Here is a 15,867-nt window from a genome sequence, read left to right on the forward strand (position 1 = left end):
GCCTGCCTCCAGTCTATACAGAGTCTCCTTTTGCCCCAGTCACAAGGGTCACACCTGTTCGCTGATATTACCCATTGTAGACAGAAGCCGCTTGACTGCTTTTTAAAAGTATCTCAACTTTGAATCCAGTCTTCCCATGATCTCCGACCTCTTCCAATATCCTGTTTCAGGGAACTATGATCCCCCTGTATGAACAAGAAGTCCTTGAAGACTCCTGGGAGACTGAGCCATTAGCTCGCTTCCTAAACAGGCCAAATTCCTACCCAACCCAATCCCTAGTCCAGGAGAGAGCACACACCCTGAAGACAGAGCTGGTCCTAATTGCACCTGTCCAAACACTACTCAAGAGACACCTAGTTTTTATAATAGATAGAACTTATATACATGTTTACATAAATGTTTATATTTCTTTTTAGGATCCCTCCCCACCCCCTGCCACCTTTGCAAGCCACAAGGCAATTCCCCCTAGGGATGATAGAAAGCTAATTTATACCTTCAACTAAAGTTTCCAAATATTCTGGCCTGCCTTTGGCCTGGCAAGAAAAGGATCTTTTTTTGCCACTTGATGGCCAGATTCTGAACGTTGGCTTCCTCAACTGCAGAGCAGCAGCAGAGATCTTAACTCAGAGCTGGGTTCGTATCTTGTCTTTGGCATCGTGTAGCTGCTTGATCTTAGGCACCCTAAACTCTGAGTCGAGAGTCTCCTTCCCTGAGAAATGGGGATAAGAATCCCTATTTCACAAGTTGGTTCCCAACCCCAGCCAAGTAGTAGAATCACTGTGAACTTTAAAAACATGCAGGAGAGCAATGCAAGAAATCTGCACCCTTAAAAAATCTCAAGTGATTTTCTGGGACAGGCAGACTGGAAAGCAGAGATTGGAGGCTTACCTTAAATGATGTAGAAAGTACCTGGCACATCCAGTACCCAGGTATCTACCCTACCAGAGTTGGGAAGATAAGGAGGGCACGTGGACAACCATTCTGGGCTTTCATCATACATGTCAGGATTACATGACATGATCCTCTCCCCGAATCCCAATCCCAACCGCCAGAGCCACTCTGGAAAGCAGATAAGTCAACTGCCAGGAAGCACGTGTTTTCTCAGCCCCACCTTCCGAGATACTAACAGTATAAAGTCCAAAGAGCGAGAATTAGACTTTTCCCAAGGTGAAGCTTTGCTATTAAGTAAATGCTGCAAATTTTAAAGGGGAAGGGACCTCAGAAACAGAGTGGCCATGAATGGAGCAGTTGGCAACCAGCGTCGCCCGTTCAGTCAGTGTTACTCAAAGGCAGCTTGGAACACGGTGACACTGGCAATATGCCATCTCCTGAAATAAGCAAAATCATTCCTTTCTAACTTTCTGGAATTTCCCCAAGACAAGGAGAGGGGTGCAGCACTGCTCCTTCTCATCACCCCACCTCATGATGGATGAATTAAGAGGGCCCAATACCTGGCATACAAATTTGGGTGGTTCATGCTCTAGAAAAAAAAGGCTCACCAGTGTCATGGCATCTGCCTTCCAGTCTCTAGGTTCTGACATGGCAAGGGGATTAAACGAATTCTGTAGGGTTCCAGGAGTCAGACCCATGGGCTACAGAAATGCCATAAAGCACCCTACAACTGGATAGGGTTCCTAACTCAGTGTTCGTTAAAATCAAAACCCAGACATTCTGCTTCCAGGAATGAATCCTACAGATAGTCCTCAACATGTGAACAGAAGTAGGTACTGAAATATGCTGCATCACTGAAATAGCAACAAATCCTGGGCACTCCTAAATGCCCAAAAGTTGACTGGTTCCAAAAATGACGTAGTACCTAAAAGAGGCAGCAGAGTAGGTACATGGAAATTTAAGGCAGACAACCATCAAGTTGTACACTTTAATTTACAATTTTTACCAATAAAAAGGATTGGTTACAAAAGTGGAAGTTCTCGATACAAAATGTTTTTTCTTTAATTTCACTCATTAATAGAATCCACCATCGTGTCTTGCCTTGCCAAATCAAATCTCAAATAGCTTGCTTAGCTAAAATTATTCCAAAAAGACCCGTCATCCAGACAAAATTATCAGCTCCCTAAATGTATTTGAAAAGGAAAATTTAATGAACATTTTGCCTTGAACTTAGGTGTCCTAAAGAATACTTGTAACCCTTACCAAAACTACTGCTGGCAGGCAGCTGAGTGGCTAAGAGGGCAAAGAAGAGCATCGGGCTAACTTACGAGAACCTTCTTACACGTACAATGAGTTTCTGCTCCTGTATGATGAGCGCACATGCGACATGACAGGACTAATGGCTTCTAAAAGTTTACAAGTAAATTTTATTGTGGCCACAGGTCAACAGCAAAAACATACGACAGTTGAGGTTCAGATTCTCTCGGGCTCCTATTTTATAGTATAACTTAAATATGGAGAGGTACACACAAACAAACTTTTATTAAAAACAAGCTGTTTTCAAATCCCCACTTCCTGGGAGAACACACGTCACTACTGCTTAGAGGTGGGGCGCGGGACAGTCACACCGGTAGAGCACAAAGTTTCCTGAGAAGAAACCAATCAAAACGACCAAAGCCTTTCCAGCTGACTCCAAGTGTGGCAGCCACTCAACACTGGTCCTGGCAGGCTGCTTTCGGACTAAAAACACAAAATAAGAAACTGGCAAACACCAGGGCCTTCAAAAAAACTTTATTGGGGGATAAGCCTCACTCTGATGTGAAAAAGCCCACCTATGAAAAAAGTTGTGGGTATTTACACTGGTCTGATGTGCCATTCGTGACGTGTACCTTCATGGCTCAAAATAAAAACCCTCAAGCACAAATGATTCTAAAGCCATTACAACCCAAAGTTATGGGATCTACCTAGATGTGCTTGTAGTAGCTCTCAACATACGATCTCTGTACAGAGGAGAGCTGCACCTTCCTCACAATTAACTGAAGCACATGGCCAGTAAAAGGGGAAGGAGAGAAAAAAGACAATTTAAATAGGGTATGAGGTTGTCCTGTCCACACTATTCAATGAACATAAAACTAGAAGGAGGAGGAAATGTGATCATGCCCAGGTCTCTCTCAGAGAGAGCAACTCCCTGCGGCAAATGTGATTTGGAACTTTCTAGCACAACACAACCCAAACTACTCTGGGCCCACACAAAACCAGTATGCTCTACATGAGATGCAAAGGGATTATGCCCCCCAGTTCACCTTAGCCCCCTACCCACCACCCCCGCAAGATGCAGCTCCACTTGAGTTTCCACCACTTGACCTGGGGAAAACAAAAAGGACTAGCAACAACCCTCAGCCCCAGTCTGTGGCCCTCACTGACACAGTGGTGTTTTTTTTTTTTTTTTTCATAAGAAACATCTGTAGAGGTGGCAAATGGTTGCACCTGATACCAGGTCACAGCAATTCCAAAAGCTGATGAAGCTCTCCGTACGCTGGTCCAGTCTTCTCTTCTATTGTTATAGTTCTGCCACCAAAGGGGGGAACGCAGTGGACAAGTTCTCTGTGACCAAGCCTTGGCAGAAGTCAATAAATAAGAGAGCTTGTCACAGGCAGAACCATGTTATGGGCAACCTCCTCTAGCTGCAAGTGTGGGGGTCGGGGAAAGAAGGAGGGAGGCGTGTGTGCAAGAAAGAGGTAAGAGTCCCTTCGTCAAGGGTTTGGTGACCCAACCCCACAAGCCCAGCTTGGTGCCAGCAGACCGGGACCAGCCAAAACCCATTAATTCAGACGGAAAAGGAAGAGAAGACACCAAAAAAATATAGTCAGTTCTGAAATTTGCACAGTTGATATTTGTTCTTCGTAGCAGTAAGGACTTGAATGAGAATCACGAAACTTGAGGAACACTTATATTTTTCTTCAGCATTTAAAAAATTGTGTCTTGTACTGAAAGACTACATTCAGTGTGGGTCGGGTCCGACAGCGTTTGCTAGAACTTGGCTGGTAAGCACACCCAGCACTGGGAGGAAACGTCATCTGAGCGGAGTGGCTGGCGGGCAGACCCGAGGCCGCCCCTTCACTGGTCCCCAAGCCGAAAACCCTGTCCCCAGTTGTGTCTCCCGCCTCCGCCGTTCTGGTCCGCAGCTCGCCTCATGCTTGCGGGGGGCACACCGAATCCTGACACCCCTCCTCTCCTGCTGGGCAGCCAGCGGTACCTGGGTCGGGGGGACAAAGGGAGAGAAGATGACACAATCACTTCAGCAGAGTGATCCCACCACTCAGTGCATCTTCCTTTCTTGGTGTCCCTGTGGCAGCTGTCTCACTGAATCGTATTAGCGTGGCCAATGGAAGGTCAAGGACAAGTCTTACTTTAACTTGGGCCTTTTCAGCACTTGGCTCAATGCCCTGACCACAGGCGATACGTGCTTTTCAGGTTTCTTTCTTCTTTCTTTCTTTCTTTCTTTCTTTTCTTTCTTTCTTTCTTTCCTTTCTTTCTTTCTTTCTTTCTTTCTTTTTTTAAGATTTTATGTATTTGAGAGAGAGAGAGAGAGAGAGAGAGAGAAGGAGCACGAGGAGAGGGAGAAGCAGACTCTCCACTGAGCAGGAGGCCCAACATCGGGTTTGATCTCGGGACTCTGGGATCATGACCTGAGCCGAAGCCAGACGCTTGGCCAACTGAGTCACCCAGGCACCCCACTTTTCGGGTTTCTTAAATTTACTCCGTTCCCAGCCAGATTCACACTCAATTTGTTTTCTGATTACGAAAGTAATTCATGCTGAAGAGTATGGAAACAAAAATATTACTCTCACAAGCCCAACAACCAGAAAGAACCACCCATATATAGCATTTTGACATATCTAAATACAGATCAAACTAGATCAAAGCAGACAAAACAAATTCATGTGCAGAAGATGAATCCGCAGCCTGAGTGTTGAGGCCCAACAGCATCCACTGCCACATCTGGGCTCCACGGCATCCACCAAGGGGGATCAGAGAGGTCCTCTTGGTCTTGGGAGTCTGGGGTGTGTTTTTCCTGTGAATGCCTAATCTGCCCTCTGACAGCATTCCTTCCATCTCCAACATGGTGGGAACGCTGAAGCCCAAAAAGGGGACCTGATTTCACATGTGACAGATTAGTAAACCAAGAGTCACAGAACAGCTAAGAAAACATACACCCCAGCCTGTGTTCTCTTGGGCTCTGACCTCTCTGGACTCGGAGTAAACGGAGAATGTGTTTAAATCTATTCCATTTAGTGGCTCAGTCAGTTGAGCATCTGCCTTTGTTCCACTCAGGGCATGATCCCGGGCCACATCGGGCTCCCTGCTCAGTGGAGAGTCTGCTTCTCCCTCTCCCTCTCCCTCTCCCCTTCCATGCTCATGCACTCTCAGATCAATAAATAAAATCTTAAAAAAAAAAAAAAACCTATTCCACTTAAATTCTAATGTTTACAATTGTGCTCGAAGGCAGAGACCATCACCTGATGCCCCTGCTCAAAACCCTCATGGGACCAACAACAACCCAAGAGTGGTGACCTGCCCACAGCAAAGAGCCTGCAGAGCACAACCCAATCACCCAGTGCTTTGCTTACACCAGGTGCTGTCTGTGCATACACTCACCTTGTCTTCACCACAACAATATGGGGCAGGCTCGATTAGTATCCCATTTTATACATGAGAAAACCAAAACAAGATTGAATAAAGCCCTTCTAAAGGTGACCATCGGGATTCAAACCCAGGCGTCCTGGCTCCAGAGCTTGCACCTGTACCACTTACTGCACTGCGGCCTGCAGAGGAGACCCACGGGGTCAGGTGGTTCAGGTGACAGCAGTCGGTGACTGGAGTCCTCACTTGTTTACATCATCCCTGAGACTTTCCTGTTCCCGCCAAAACCAGACAATGAACCCCTTTCAAACAGAAAAATAACTGTGCGCAGAAGAGGATCTACTTTTCCAAATGGAATGCAGAACAGGGATCTATCTTAGAATTCTAGAACTCCCATCTTCCCTTTTAAACAAATACAGCTTTGTCTTTAAATCAAAATGTATTTGCAACTTCTGATTTCTCAATATCCTTGATGTTCCGGTACAATAATATTCCTCCAAAGTGTGTAATAAAGTAGAACACTTAAAAAGGTCTGTCTTGCCTTGTTTCCTACTGTAAGACAATATGGAAGTCATCTCCACTGCTTAAACGGATAGTGAAATTAAATGCAAGTAATTAGTACAAAAAGACACCCAATTATACATAATCAACAAAAATTTATGGTAATTTCAAAGCAGTTACTGCTTTTGCAAGGAGCTACATTTTATCATCTGATCTTTATGCAAAATTCAACAGAAGGGCTTTTCCGCCAACAGAGAATGCTCAAATGGAAGGCAGGCTCCAGTGTGCCCTTGATTTTGCCACTAGAATCTCGGATACTTTATTTCCTGCAACTGAGAAATATCTACAAGCCGGGAAGTCAGAATATGGCCATTTAAAGCAAAAGAACTGCTGGCTACCCACCAAAGGACCAAGTTTTTTTATTTTTTTTAATTGATGCATCTGCCATCTGACTTGATAAACCTAGATCAGAAATCCAAACCTGCTGTTATCGTGTCCTTTGATAATTAGAAAGCAGATTGGTCATTTGTTTTCTTAGCCTGAAGGCAACTCAAGGCTCAGAAGACAAACAAGTTTCTTTCTATGCTCTTAAAAAAGAGAGAAAGTACAACAATAGTGTACTTCTCCGTTTGTATGTTATATTTCACAGAAGAAGGCTTTCAAAAATCTACCACTAACTGACAAAGGGGGCGGGGGGGTGAAGGGGCCTACTCAAGTTTTACTGCTCTCACTGACCCCTCCAGAAGAATGACAAACCGCGAAACATTAAAATGAGCAAGATGTGAAAGGGTGTTTTTTTTTTAAAGCTTTTCAATGCAAGCTATGACTGCATATCCCGGACTGGAGATTAGGCGTGATTGTCAGGCAGGCTGTGACACCCAGATGGTGATTTCACTGGTCCCTTCTTCAACTGCCTTTTGCTTCACTGACAGAATGGCCACACTACTTACATGCTTAAGTGTGTCAGCATCTCTTCTGGTTCGTAAAATCCCACTCCAGCCCCAACTTTAAGAACAAGACTAAGAGCTCGTATTTACTGGACACCCACGGCTGTACGGCCAACAGCATACCATTCCACCTGCAGCCGTGGGAGACAGGGCTTCCCCTGGATTTACAATTTGCAAGTTGGAGCTCAGAGGTGTTATTAATTCCAAACTGGTAGACGGGAATGGGATTCCAACCCAAGTCTGTCACAGGCCCTCAGCCCCCTCACCTGAATAAACCCTAAAATCAAAGAAGGAACCAGTACATACTCCCGGGGTGCTTGGACTATCCAACCCTGAGTTTCTCACTTTCACTTTAAAAAGTCCCACAAATTTTCTGTTCTACAGCATCTAATAGAAAAAGGGTTGAAATTGCTAACCAAGGAGTTAACTTAGCCCCTCTGCCTCTTCTCTGGCCAAACCTTGTGGAAAACTGATACTCCGAGAGACGGTAGCCTTGTGCTGTTACTGTGCCCGGCCCCCTGCACACTGCTGTCCACGCTGGCACCGTGTGCCTTGCCCCGTGCCCTGCAGAGCTATGGTGTCCCCTGGGAAGCCTGACATGAGTCAGCAGCCCCTGGCTGCAAGGGCTCCACAGAGACGACCAAACTGTGGCTCTGAGCCCTGGCTTCCTGTAACTGGGTGACCGGGGCAGTTTGTTGGCTCACAGTTCTCTGTCCGCCAAAAGAGGTAAATGCTATATCTCGTGGAGTTTTGATGAGGACGCCTAAAACATGGGCAAATGGTTATTCAATGAGCAAAAACATACTTACAGAAACTGAGGTGTGGAGAGAAAATTCCTTCCTCCCAAGTCCATCGGGTATCTGAACATTAGGAAGAAGTAAAGATGTCCAACAAGATTTCCAATTAGCTCATTGATTACCCTGCAAACAAAGAGCCAAGTGAGTTTGAAGACATTCTAGCAGTCAGGTGAGATGTAGCCAGTTTTAACTAGAGGCCCAGGGAAGAGAGTCTTCCTGGCAACCCACTGCTGGTCCCTGGGAGCCTGTGACAGCTCCACAATGAGCCCTTTTGTGGTCTGTATGGTGAATGCATTCGGAGGGAAGGGAAATTCAGTCCTGCTGGAGTTTGTGCTCTACAAGACCAGCTGCCCTGACATCTCTTTCAAGCCCCATCTCATCCTCAAAATATTGTTTTTGCTACCTCCTGCCTCCAGAGTTGGAAGCTGCAAAGCAAGCTTCTGACTGTTTCAGTCATAAATACTGTATTTGCAAACCATGGGCAAATCAAAAAGCTAGCGAGAGAGATGCAAGGGAATATGGAAAGGCACAGGGGGAAGAGTGAACGCCGCCTGTTCCCCCATTCCTAGAGCCACAGCACTTCTCCCTCACATCTTTGAGTATAAGACATCACAAAGATCACTTGGCATAGCTGACCTTCACCTTGTAATCCTAAAATAAACATTGACCTTCAGTTTTCCCATGGCTTACATACAGGCCACTTCAAGGTTTTATAGATCCACTCCTACTATCACATATCCTTCTGTGTCTTCTCCTGCCACGTGATTCCTGTCAGGGACAAATCAACAGCCACAACTACTCCCAGACTCTGCCCATCCGGGTGGCAGGGCAGCTTTACCACGCTCAGAACTTGCTATGCTCTAAAAAGAGTCTGTTTGCTGACTCATTCATTTCTATCAATATCCGACAGGCATTAGGACCACACAGAGCAGAAATGTCAGACATGTTAAGGCCCCAGTACTATTAAAATCTGTTAAAACATTTAAAATATTTTGTAGTACAAGTAGGAGTTCACAGAACAGTTGCATCTTGGTATCTTCCTTTTACAATTCTGACTGGATGCTTTAAAGGTCTTCCTCTCAGCTCCAATTCCAGACTAGAAATCTGAGGCTATTTGGCTAAAACTTCTGTACTATCAAACCACTTACAAAACTACTTCCCATCTGAGAATCTGCATTTCGATGACTGGTGAGCAGCTTTCAAGGCATCCTGGAAATGCCTCAAGTATAAAAAACAAAGGGATGCCTGGATGGCTCATCAGTTGAGCACCTGCCTTCCGCCCAGAGCATGATCCTGGAATTCCAGGATCAAGTCCCACATCAGGCTCCCTGCGGGGAGGGAAGCCTGCTTCTCTCTCTACCCGTGTCTCTGCCTCTCTCTGTGTGTCTCTCATGAATGAATAAATTTTTTAAAAATCTTAAAAAAAAAAGAATAAAAAACATAGTAATTTTACATATAATTCTTAGAGTCGTCAGCTCAGACACAAATTAAATTAGTTCTTTGTTTACTCAGTCTGGACAATGAATTCAGAAATATTTATTCAAAAACATGTACATGGAAATGTACTGTGCCTAATGATGAGCTAACAAAATAACAATCATTCAACGCTAAATGCACTTAAAGCCCTACAATTTAATCAATTAAATCAAAATGAAATTATAGTTGATTCTTGAACACAGATCTGAATTTTGTGGATCCACTTATATGTGGGGTTTTTTTGAGAAATATAGTACAGTTCTAACGCATTAATTGACTGCTTGTGCCATAAGCAAGGCTTTGGTCAATGGGAGACTATTAGCAATTAAGTTTTGGAAGAGTTAAAGAATATACACAAATTTCCAACGATGCAGGAGGTTGATGCTCCTAGCCCCCATTGTTCAAGGGTCATCTTTATTTCATAAGTATAAGGTTCCAATGCATCAATGTTGAACAACTTTCAAATTTTATAAAGATTAGAGAAGGGAGATAAAGAATAATGGAAGTCTTCTAGGGATTTGTTTCCAATTAAGTAAATCTAGTATCACTTACGAGCCTCCGATGATATAGTTGAATCCAAGGATAACCCAAGGTAAATAACAGGCCTAGGAAAAAATATACACAAACATGAATAACCACACCTAAAAAGGATACAGTTGCTAGGGGGCTGGAATGGGTAAAGATATACTGACAAGAGCTTTATATAAATCCCTTGGAAAGTCACTGCGGTAATTTCTCAGACCAGTCTAGCATTATTGTACTTGAAACTTCCTATCTCAAATTATACAGGGGGCGCCTGAGTGGCTTGGTTGGTTAAGCACCTGACTCTTTGGTTTTGGCTCAGGTCATGATCTCAGGGTCATGGGATTGAGCCCTGTGCACTCAGCAGGGAGTCTGCTTGAGATTCTCTCTTGCCTTCTGCCCCTCCCCTCACTTGCATGCTCAAGCTCTATCTAGCTAAAATAAATACATTTTTAAAAAATAAAATTATACTTATTCATATATTAGTAACTAGAGAGACAGAGTACTTTGCCCATGGTTCAGATACAACACATGCCCCTCTGGGTGAATATTAACAAAGATCTTCACAAAGGAGATGGGTGTCCTATGGATGCTGGTGAAAACATGACCCTGAAAAGAACCACATTAAGACTCTAACTGGCAAAACTGCTACCCATGAACTAAAATATCCCATCTTTTTAGGCTCTTCTTTTACATATTTCACAAAATTACTTTGAATTTTTATCTCATTACACACCGATACCTTGAACAAATACTCTCCCCAGTGACAAAGCTCTTCAGTTGAGGCTCTGGCCAGACCAGATTCCGCACATTATACCAAGAGCTAAGGGAGCTGCAAGGAACTTCACAAACTAGTAAAGAAAGGGTTGCATATAAATAACTTGGAGACCGAATGTGGTTAAGTACCATAAGAGAAAGAGAACATCTTACAGAGCCCAGAGGCGAGACAAATTCTAGGCAGGAGACCCGGAAGTATGTTCAGTCCCAACTCAAATGAAGAACAGGTAGGATTTACAAGAGGAAGAGAATAAAAAAGATGCTACCAGTGGAAAACTGTGAGAGAAGGCACTAAGGGAAGTGTTTGGTGACAAAAATAATCTGTCTTAGCTAAAGTGTAAAATACATTAACAGGGAATAGTAAGAATAGATTTTATTTTTTTTTTTTTTTAATTTTTTGTTTTTTTTTTTTTTTTATTTATTTATGATAGGCACACAGTGAGAGAGAGAGGCAGAGACACAGGCAAGGGGGAGAAGCAGGCTCCATACACCGGGAGCCCGACGTGGGACTCGATCCGGGGTCCCCAGGATCACGCCCTGGGCCAAAGGCAGGCGCCAAACCGCTGCGCCACCCAGGGATCCCTAAGAATAGATTTTAAAAGAGAGTGCTCCTCAGGAATATCTTTCCTTTTTCCTCTTTTTTTTTTTTTAAAGATTTTATTTTTATTTATTCATGAGAGAGACACAAAGAGAGAGGCAGAGACACAGGCAGAGGGAGAAGCAGGCTCCCTGAGGGAAGCCTGATGCAGGACTGGATCCCAGGACCTCAAGATCACGCCCTGCCTGAGCCGCTGAGCCACCCAGGTGCCCCGCCTCCTTCCTCCTCTCTATCACGCACAGACATGAGACCACTTAGGGACACAAGCCTGAGGGGCCAGAAGCACAGAGGGAGTGAGAAGTAACAGCAAAGGATTCCAGGTTGGCTGCAGACAGGCAGGGCACTGAGCAGGGGAGAGGGGGTTTGCCTCTGGTACGCTGCTCTGCAGTGACCTCTTCCGGATGAGTCAGAAAGTGCATCTCTGAGCTGAGGGGATTTTGCAAAGACAAATGAAAAGGAAAATTTTCCAACTACATGAAAGTACCTTAAACCGTGTTCCAAACCAAAACGATACAATCATGTCTCTGTTCAGCTGGGCCCAGACATAAAGTACTGACATGATCAGAGGAATCATCAGCAACTGCAAAAGAAGTCAACATGTAAAGACAAGGCTCCAGAGGCACTTCAAACAGGCTCAGCGTGAATCTACCTTTTTTTTTAACCTCTCCCCTACAAACAAATTCTCACATGGCTATTCAAAACCAAAAAGAAATTCAATCATCAGAATTACAAACTGTGTTAATCAATTGGACAATGCACACTACAAAATCCTGGAACAAAATACAATTATTTTAGACATATTCAGAAATCTCAGGATCAAACTTGGTTATTTGAAAAAAAGCAGGCAGTAAAACTCTACCTAATGTATATTCTCAATTAAAAAAATACGTATCCATATAATGCATAGAAAATACTGGAGAACCATCACTGTCCATGCACAAACATTGTGAAGAAGCCCAAAATGAGCAAGGAAAATAACAGTTTAGATAATTCATGTAAGACTTTCAATATAAAAGTTATAATTCTGGTAATTTCAAAATGCCGCATAGTTAGCCACAGAGTTAATGCAATGCAAGCTTCTCTCAAAGGCCATTCATTATAAATCTGAAACCTATAAAAGGGCAAACAGTTTCAAGGGACACTTACCTGCATATCCATTGCTAAGCCAGTAATCTTGGTTTATAAAGTTAAAGATCAGATACAAAAAAAAACATTGTGCACCTAGTATCAGTTCATTTCATTCCTGTGTCCTGAAAGAAAACACTTTTCTGTAGTTCAGGTTGTCTAAAACATCCCAGAACACAAAGGTACCTAATCATCTTCATTATGAATACTCTTATACTATTACGATGACAAGGAAATGTGACAAATGAATTGCTTTGGCATATGACTCAGATGGCCCCTTTGTGCCCTCTCTGCCTTGCCCTGTGTTGCAGCATCTCATCTTCAAATGGAAGACGGAGATACCTGTGCCCTGAAACAAATAATGATTCTACTCACATCCAGGGCTCCACAGCATTGTTGAGGTTCCAGAACATTTTTTTTTCTTCCCTTAAAAGAGGGGAAAGGGCAATCAAAGTGCCACATGTCCTGGCTCTTGGCCAAGTTTCAATGGAAGCTAAGCCCCAAAGCAATGTTAAGTTCACCAACTGGGTGCAGACTGAGCCATTAGGCCCCTTCTGCTGCTCTCACCATCTGTACAGGTCTGCAGCTGGAAGGCTGCTGGCAGCTGTGGCTGTGACACAGCAGAGATGAGCTGGGTCCTTTCCCAGAGCTGGGGACTTATGGGGGAACTGAATTACTGGGTAAGCCCCCGAAACAAGGACTGCAACAAAGTCAGGAAAGGATGCTGCTTGTAAATTCATTTTCTGAGAAGGAGCACAGATTCCAAAAGCTGTCTCATGGCATGGAATCTCTTTGTGCTGCAGTCAAACAAGCTGTCACACATGAGAACGCAGAGAACCAGGAACAAGAAGAGGGACGGCAATAAAATTCAACCAAATGTGGGAAACCTCACAACAGCAAGAGGACGCATCACTCAAGGGCTATGTGATTTACGACAGCTTCAAAAACGAACTTTAATTATTCCTAATTATTAACTGTAGTAAACAAAGATGCAAATACTGTAATTTGAACTGTTGTATAGAACACGGTCTACTTCCCCAAACCTGAAAATAAGAGTTTATTTCTGGCCCCAAATAACAGACTAAAGGATACCACGATGCAAATCCAGTTAAAGAGGAGCATGAATAAATAGTCTGCCGGCCTCCCATCAAAAGCTCCTAGAAACAAAAACAAGCCAAATGTCATGGTTCAGAATTTCAGAACAAAGTGACTTCTATGTAGAGAAATACTTCAAAAAGTTATAGAGAAAGCCAAAATGAGAATATCTTTAAATTTCTCCTCTCAAGCAAAAGAAAAGTAAATTTTTAAAAATATCTAAAACGATGCCCTTGGAGCATGCAACCCTTGATCTTGGGGGTTGTGGGCTTGAGCCCCATGTTAGGTGTTGAGAATACTTAAAATAAAAATCTTTAAAAACAAATTAAAAAAATAGGGATCCCTGGGTGGCTCAGTTGTTTAAGTGTCTGCCTTCGGCTCAGGTCATGGTCCCAGGTCTGGCATCGAGCCCCAAGTCAGGCTCTCTGTTCATCAGGAAGCTTTCTTCTTCTCTCTCTCCCTCTGTCTGCTGCGTCCCCCACCCCCGCCCCGCTGCTTGCACTCGCTCTCTGTGTCAAATAACTAAGTAAAACCTTAAAAATAAATAAATAAAACCACTTCCTCAACAAAGCCCTGAGCTACAGCCAACTGAGTAATGCTAATCTGTGTTCTCCTAGCTGAATTACAGTAAGGATCATGCTCCCCAACTACCACAGGCTGAAGGACTCATGTGGAGGAGAATGTGTTCCAAAGCTCCTGAGATTGCACCTCCTGAAGACGTCACAACCAGTCGGGCTCTTTCCTGGCTCTCCCCATGACTTGATGACACATCCGTGATCACTGGGGCAATCCTTTCCCTCTCCACTGGACCATAAAGCTCTGATAGGGAGGAAACACATCTGCTTTGCCCACCACTGTATCTCCTCCAGCATGACTCTGTTGGGAAGTTCTCACAGTTGTTGCTGCTGTTGTTAACAGATTCACACACACACACACACACACACAAACCACTTAGTCTGACACTGCCTTTCTGAGACGATTCAATCTCCTTCCAGCTTACATTCTAGCAAGGGAAAATGATGCTGGAAAAAGGGAGGAGGAAGGGCAAAGCCAAACCTTCCCATAGCCTCTGACTCTTTACCTTTACACTCCATCTGAGAGGTAGAAAAGAAAGACCCCCTTTCTACAGAGAGTTACATGACCAAAGTCACATGGCTTGTTAGAAGCAGGTGAACTCTACTAGTCCAGTGCCCTTGCTACTACACCATATACCAGACTCTGTCTTATATCTGGACAGAATAATCAACACTGGTCTGGCTCTCCTTTCTAAGGGAGATTCCTCATGCATTCAATTGGAAGACCAGTGAAGAGGCAGAAATAAGAAACAAATGACTGGAAGGGTCACTCTAGCTCATACATAGTCAACTAAAAAAAATCCTAACAAGTATCAGAAAGTCAGGAAAAAATACCTATCTAAAAGAAAACAAAACAAGTGGGGTGCTTGGGTGGCTCAGTCGGTTAGGCATCTGTCTTTGATTCAGGTCATCATCTTGGGGTCTGAAAATGGAGCCCCGCATTTGGCTCCCTGCTCATCAGGGAGTCTGCATCTCCTCCCACTGGCCCTCCCCCAACTCTTGCTCGCTCTCTCTCTCAAATAAATAAAAAATCTTGGGACACCTGGGTAGCTCAGTAGTTGAGTGTCTGCATTCGGCTCAGGGCGTGATCCCAGGGTCTGGAATCAAGTCCCACATTGGGCTCCTTGTGGGGAGCCTGCTTCTCCCTCTGCCTATGTCTCTCCCTCTCTGTGTCGCTCATGAATAAATAAAACCTTTAAGAAAAAATAAAATAAAAATCTTAAAAAAAAGAAAAAAAAACAAGTTTGCAGCAGAAGTCTCTCGTTCTTTCCCCCATTTCTCCCCTGATATCACAGAGGAACACTTTAGCCCCAGTGTTAAGGATGCTTAATGATAGGGGATCTATCTCTATGGATGAATCAGAGCTGAAATTCTGACAACACTTCTGAATTTTAGTAATAGTTGTGCTTCTTTTGATTTGGTTTCGGCTTTATGATTTCTGGGTTTTTTTTAATTTAATTTTTAAGGGGGCTCCATACCCAAGGAGGAGCTTAAACTCATGACCCCAAGATCAAGAATAGCATGTTCGACCGACTGAACCAGCCAGGTGTCCCACTGGCGTCATGATTTCCAAGGATTATTCGGATTGACTAGTTTAACTATTGTCATCACATGAACTATAGTAGTCTATTATTTGACAAGTTTGCAACTGGGAATTTACAAATTAACAGGTCTCAACCTGCAATCTTCCAGTTTAAATCAGAAACCTTATAAATAAGCCAACACTGCTGTATACTTGAGTCAGGCAGGAAAATATGTAGGTGACAAGTGTGTTGTCAGGTGTTATTGTGAGGCTGGACGGTGGAGAGAAGGCTGGGAGTCCGCGAACCCAGGTTCCAGTCCTAGCTGTGTTACCTTGAACAGGTTTGTGACCTACGGGACCTGTCACCACCTCTCCAGACCATTGTTTTCTTGTCTGT

At 43.9% G+C, this 15,867-nt stretch overlaps 1 protein-coding gene across 1 annotated transcript in view; it reads right to left on the minus strand.

The window, feature by feature from the left end:
- Window positions 1-2,295: 2,295 nt before the first annotated feature.
- Window positions 2,296-15,867, minus strand: part of DERL1 (derlin 1) — a 28,356-nt gene continuing 14,784 nt past the window's right edge. Inside the window, exons 3-8 of the mRNA XM_055314189.1 lie at window positions 13,371-13,435; window positions 12,300-12,326; window positions 11,638-11,733; window positions 9,809-9,861; window positions 7,793-7,903; window positions 2,296-4,147 (exon numbers count right to left, since the gene is read on the minus strand). Coding sequence (XP_055170164.1) covers window positions 4,009-4,147; window positions 7,793-7,903; window positions 9,809-9,861; window positions 11,638-11,733; window positions 12,300-12,326; window positions 13,371-13,435 — 491 coding nt within the window. The 3' untranslated portion in view covers window positions 2,296-4,008. The remainder of the gene's footprint in view (window positions 4,148-7,792; window positions 7,904-9,808; window positions 9,862-11,637; window positions 11,734-12,299; window positions 12,327-13,370; window positions 13,436-15,867) is intronic.

Source organism: Nyctereutes procyonoides, unplaced genomic scaffold (genome assembly GCF_905146905.1).
Source record: "Nyctereutes procyonoides isolate TBG_1078 unplaced genomic scaffold, NYPRO_anot_genome, whole genome shotgun sequence".
Lineage (NCBI taxonomy): Eukaryota > Metazoa > Chordata > Mammalia > Carnivora > Canidae > Nyctereutes > Nyctereutes procyonoides.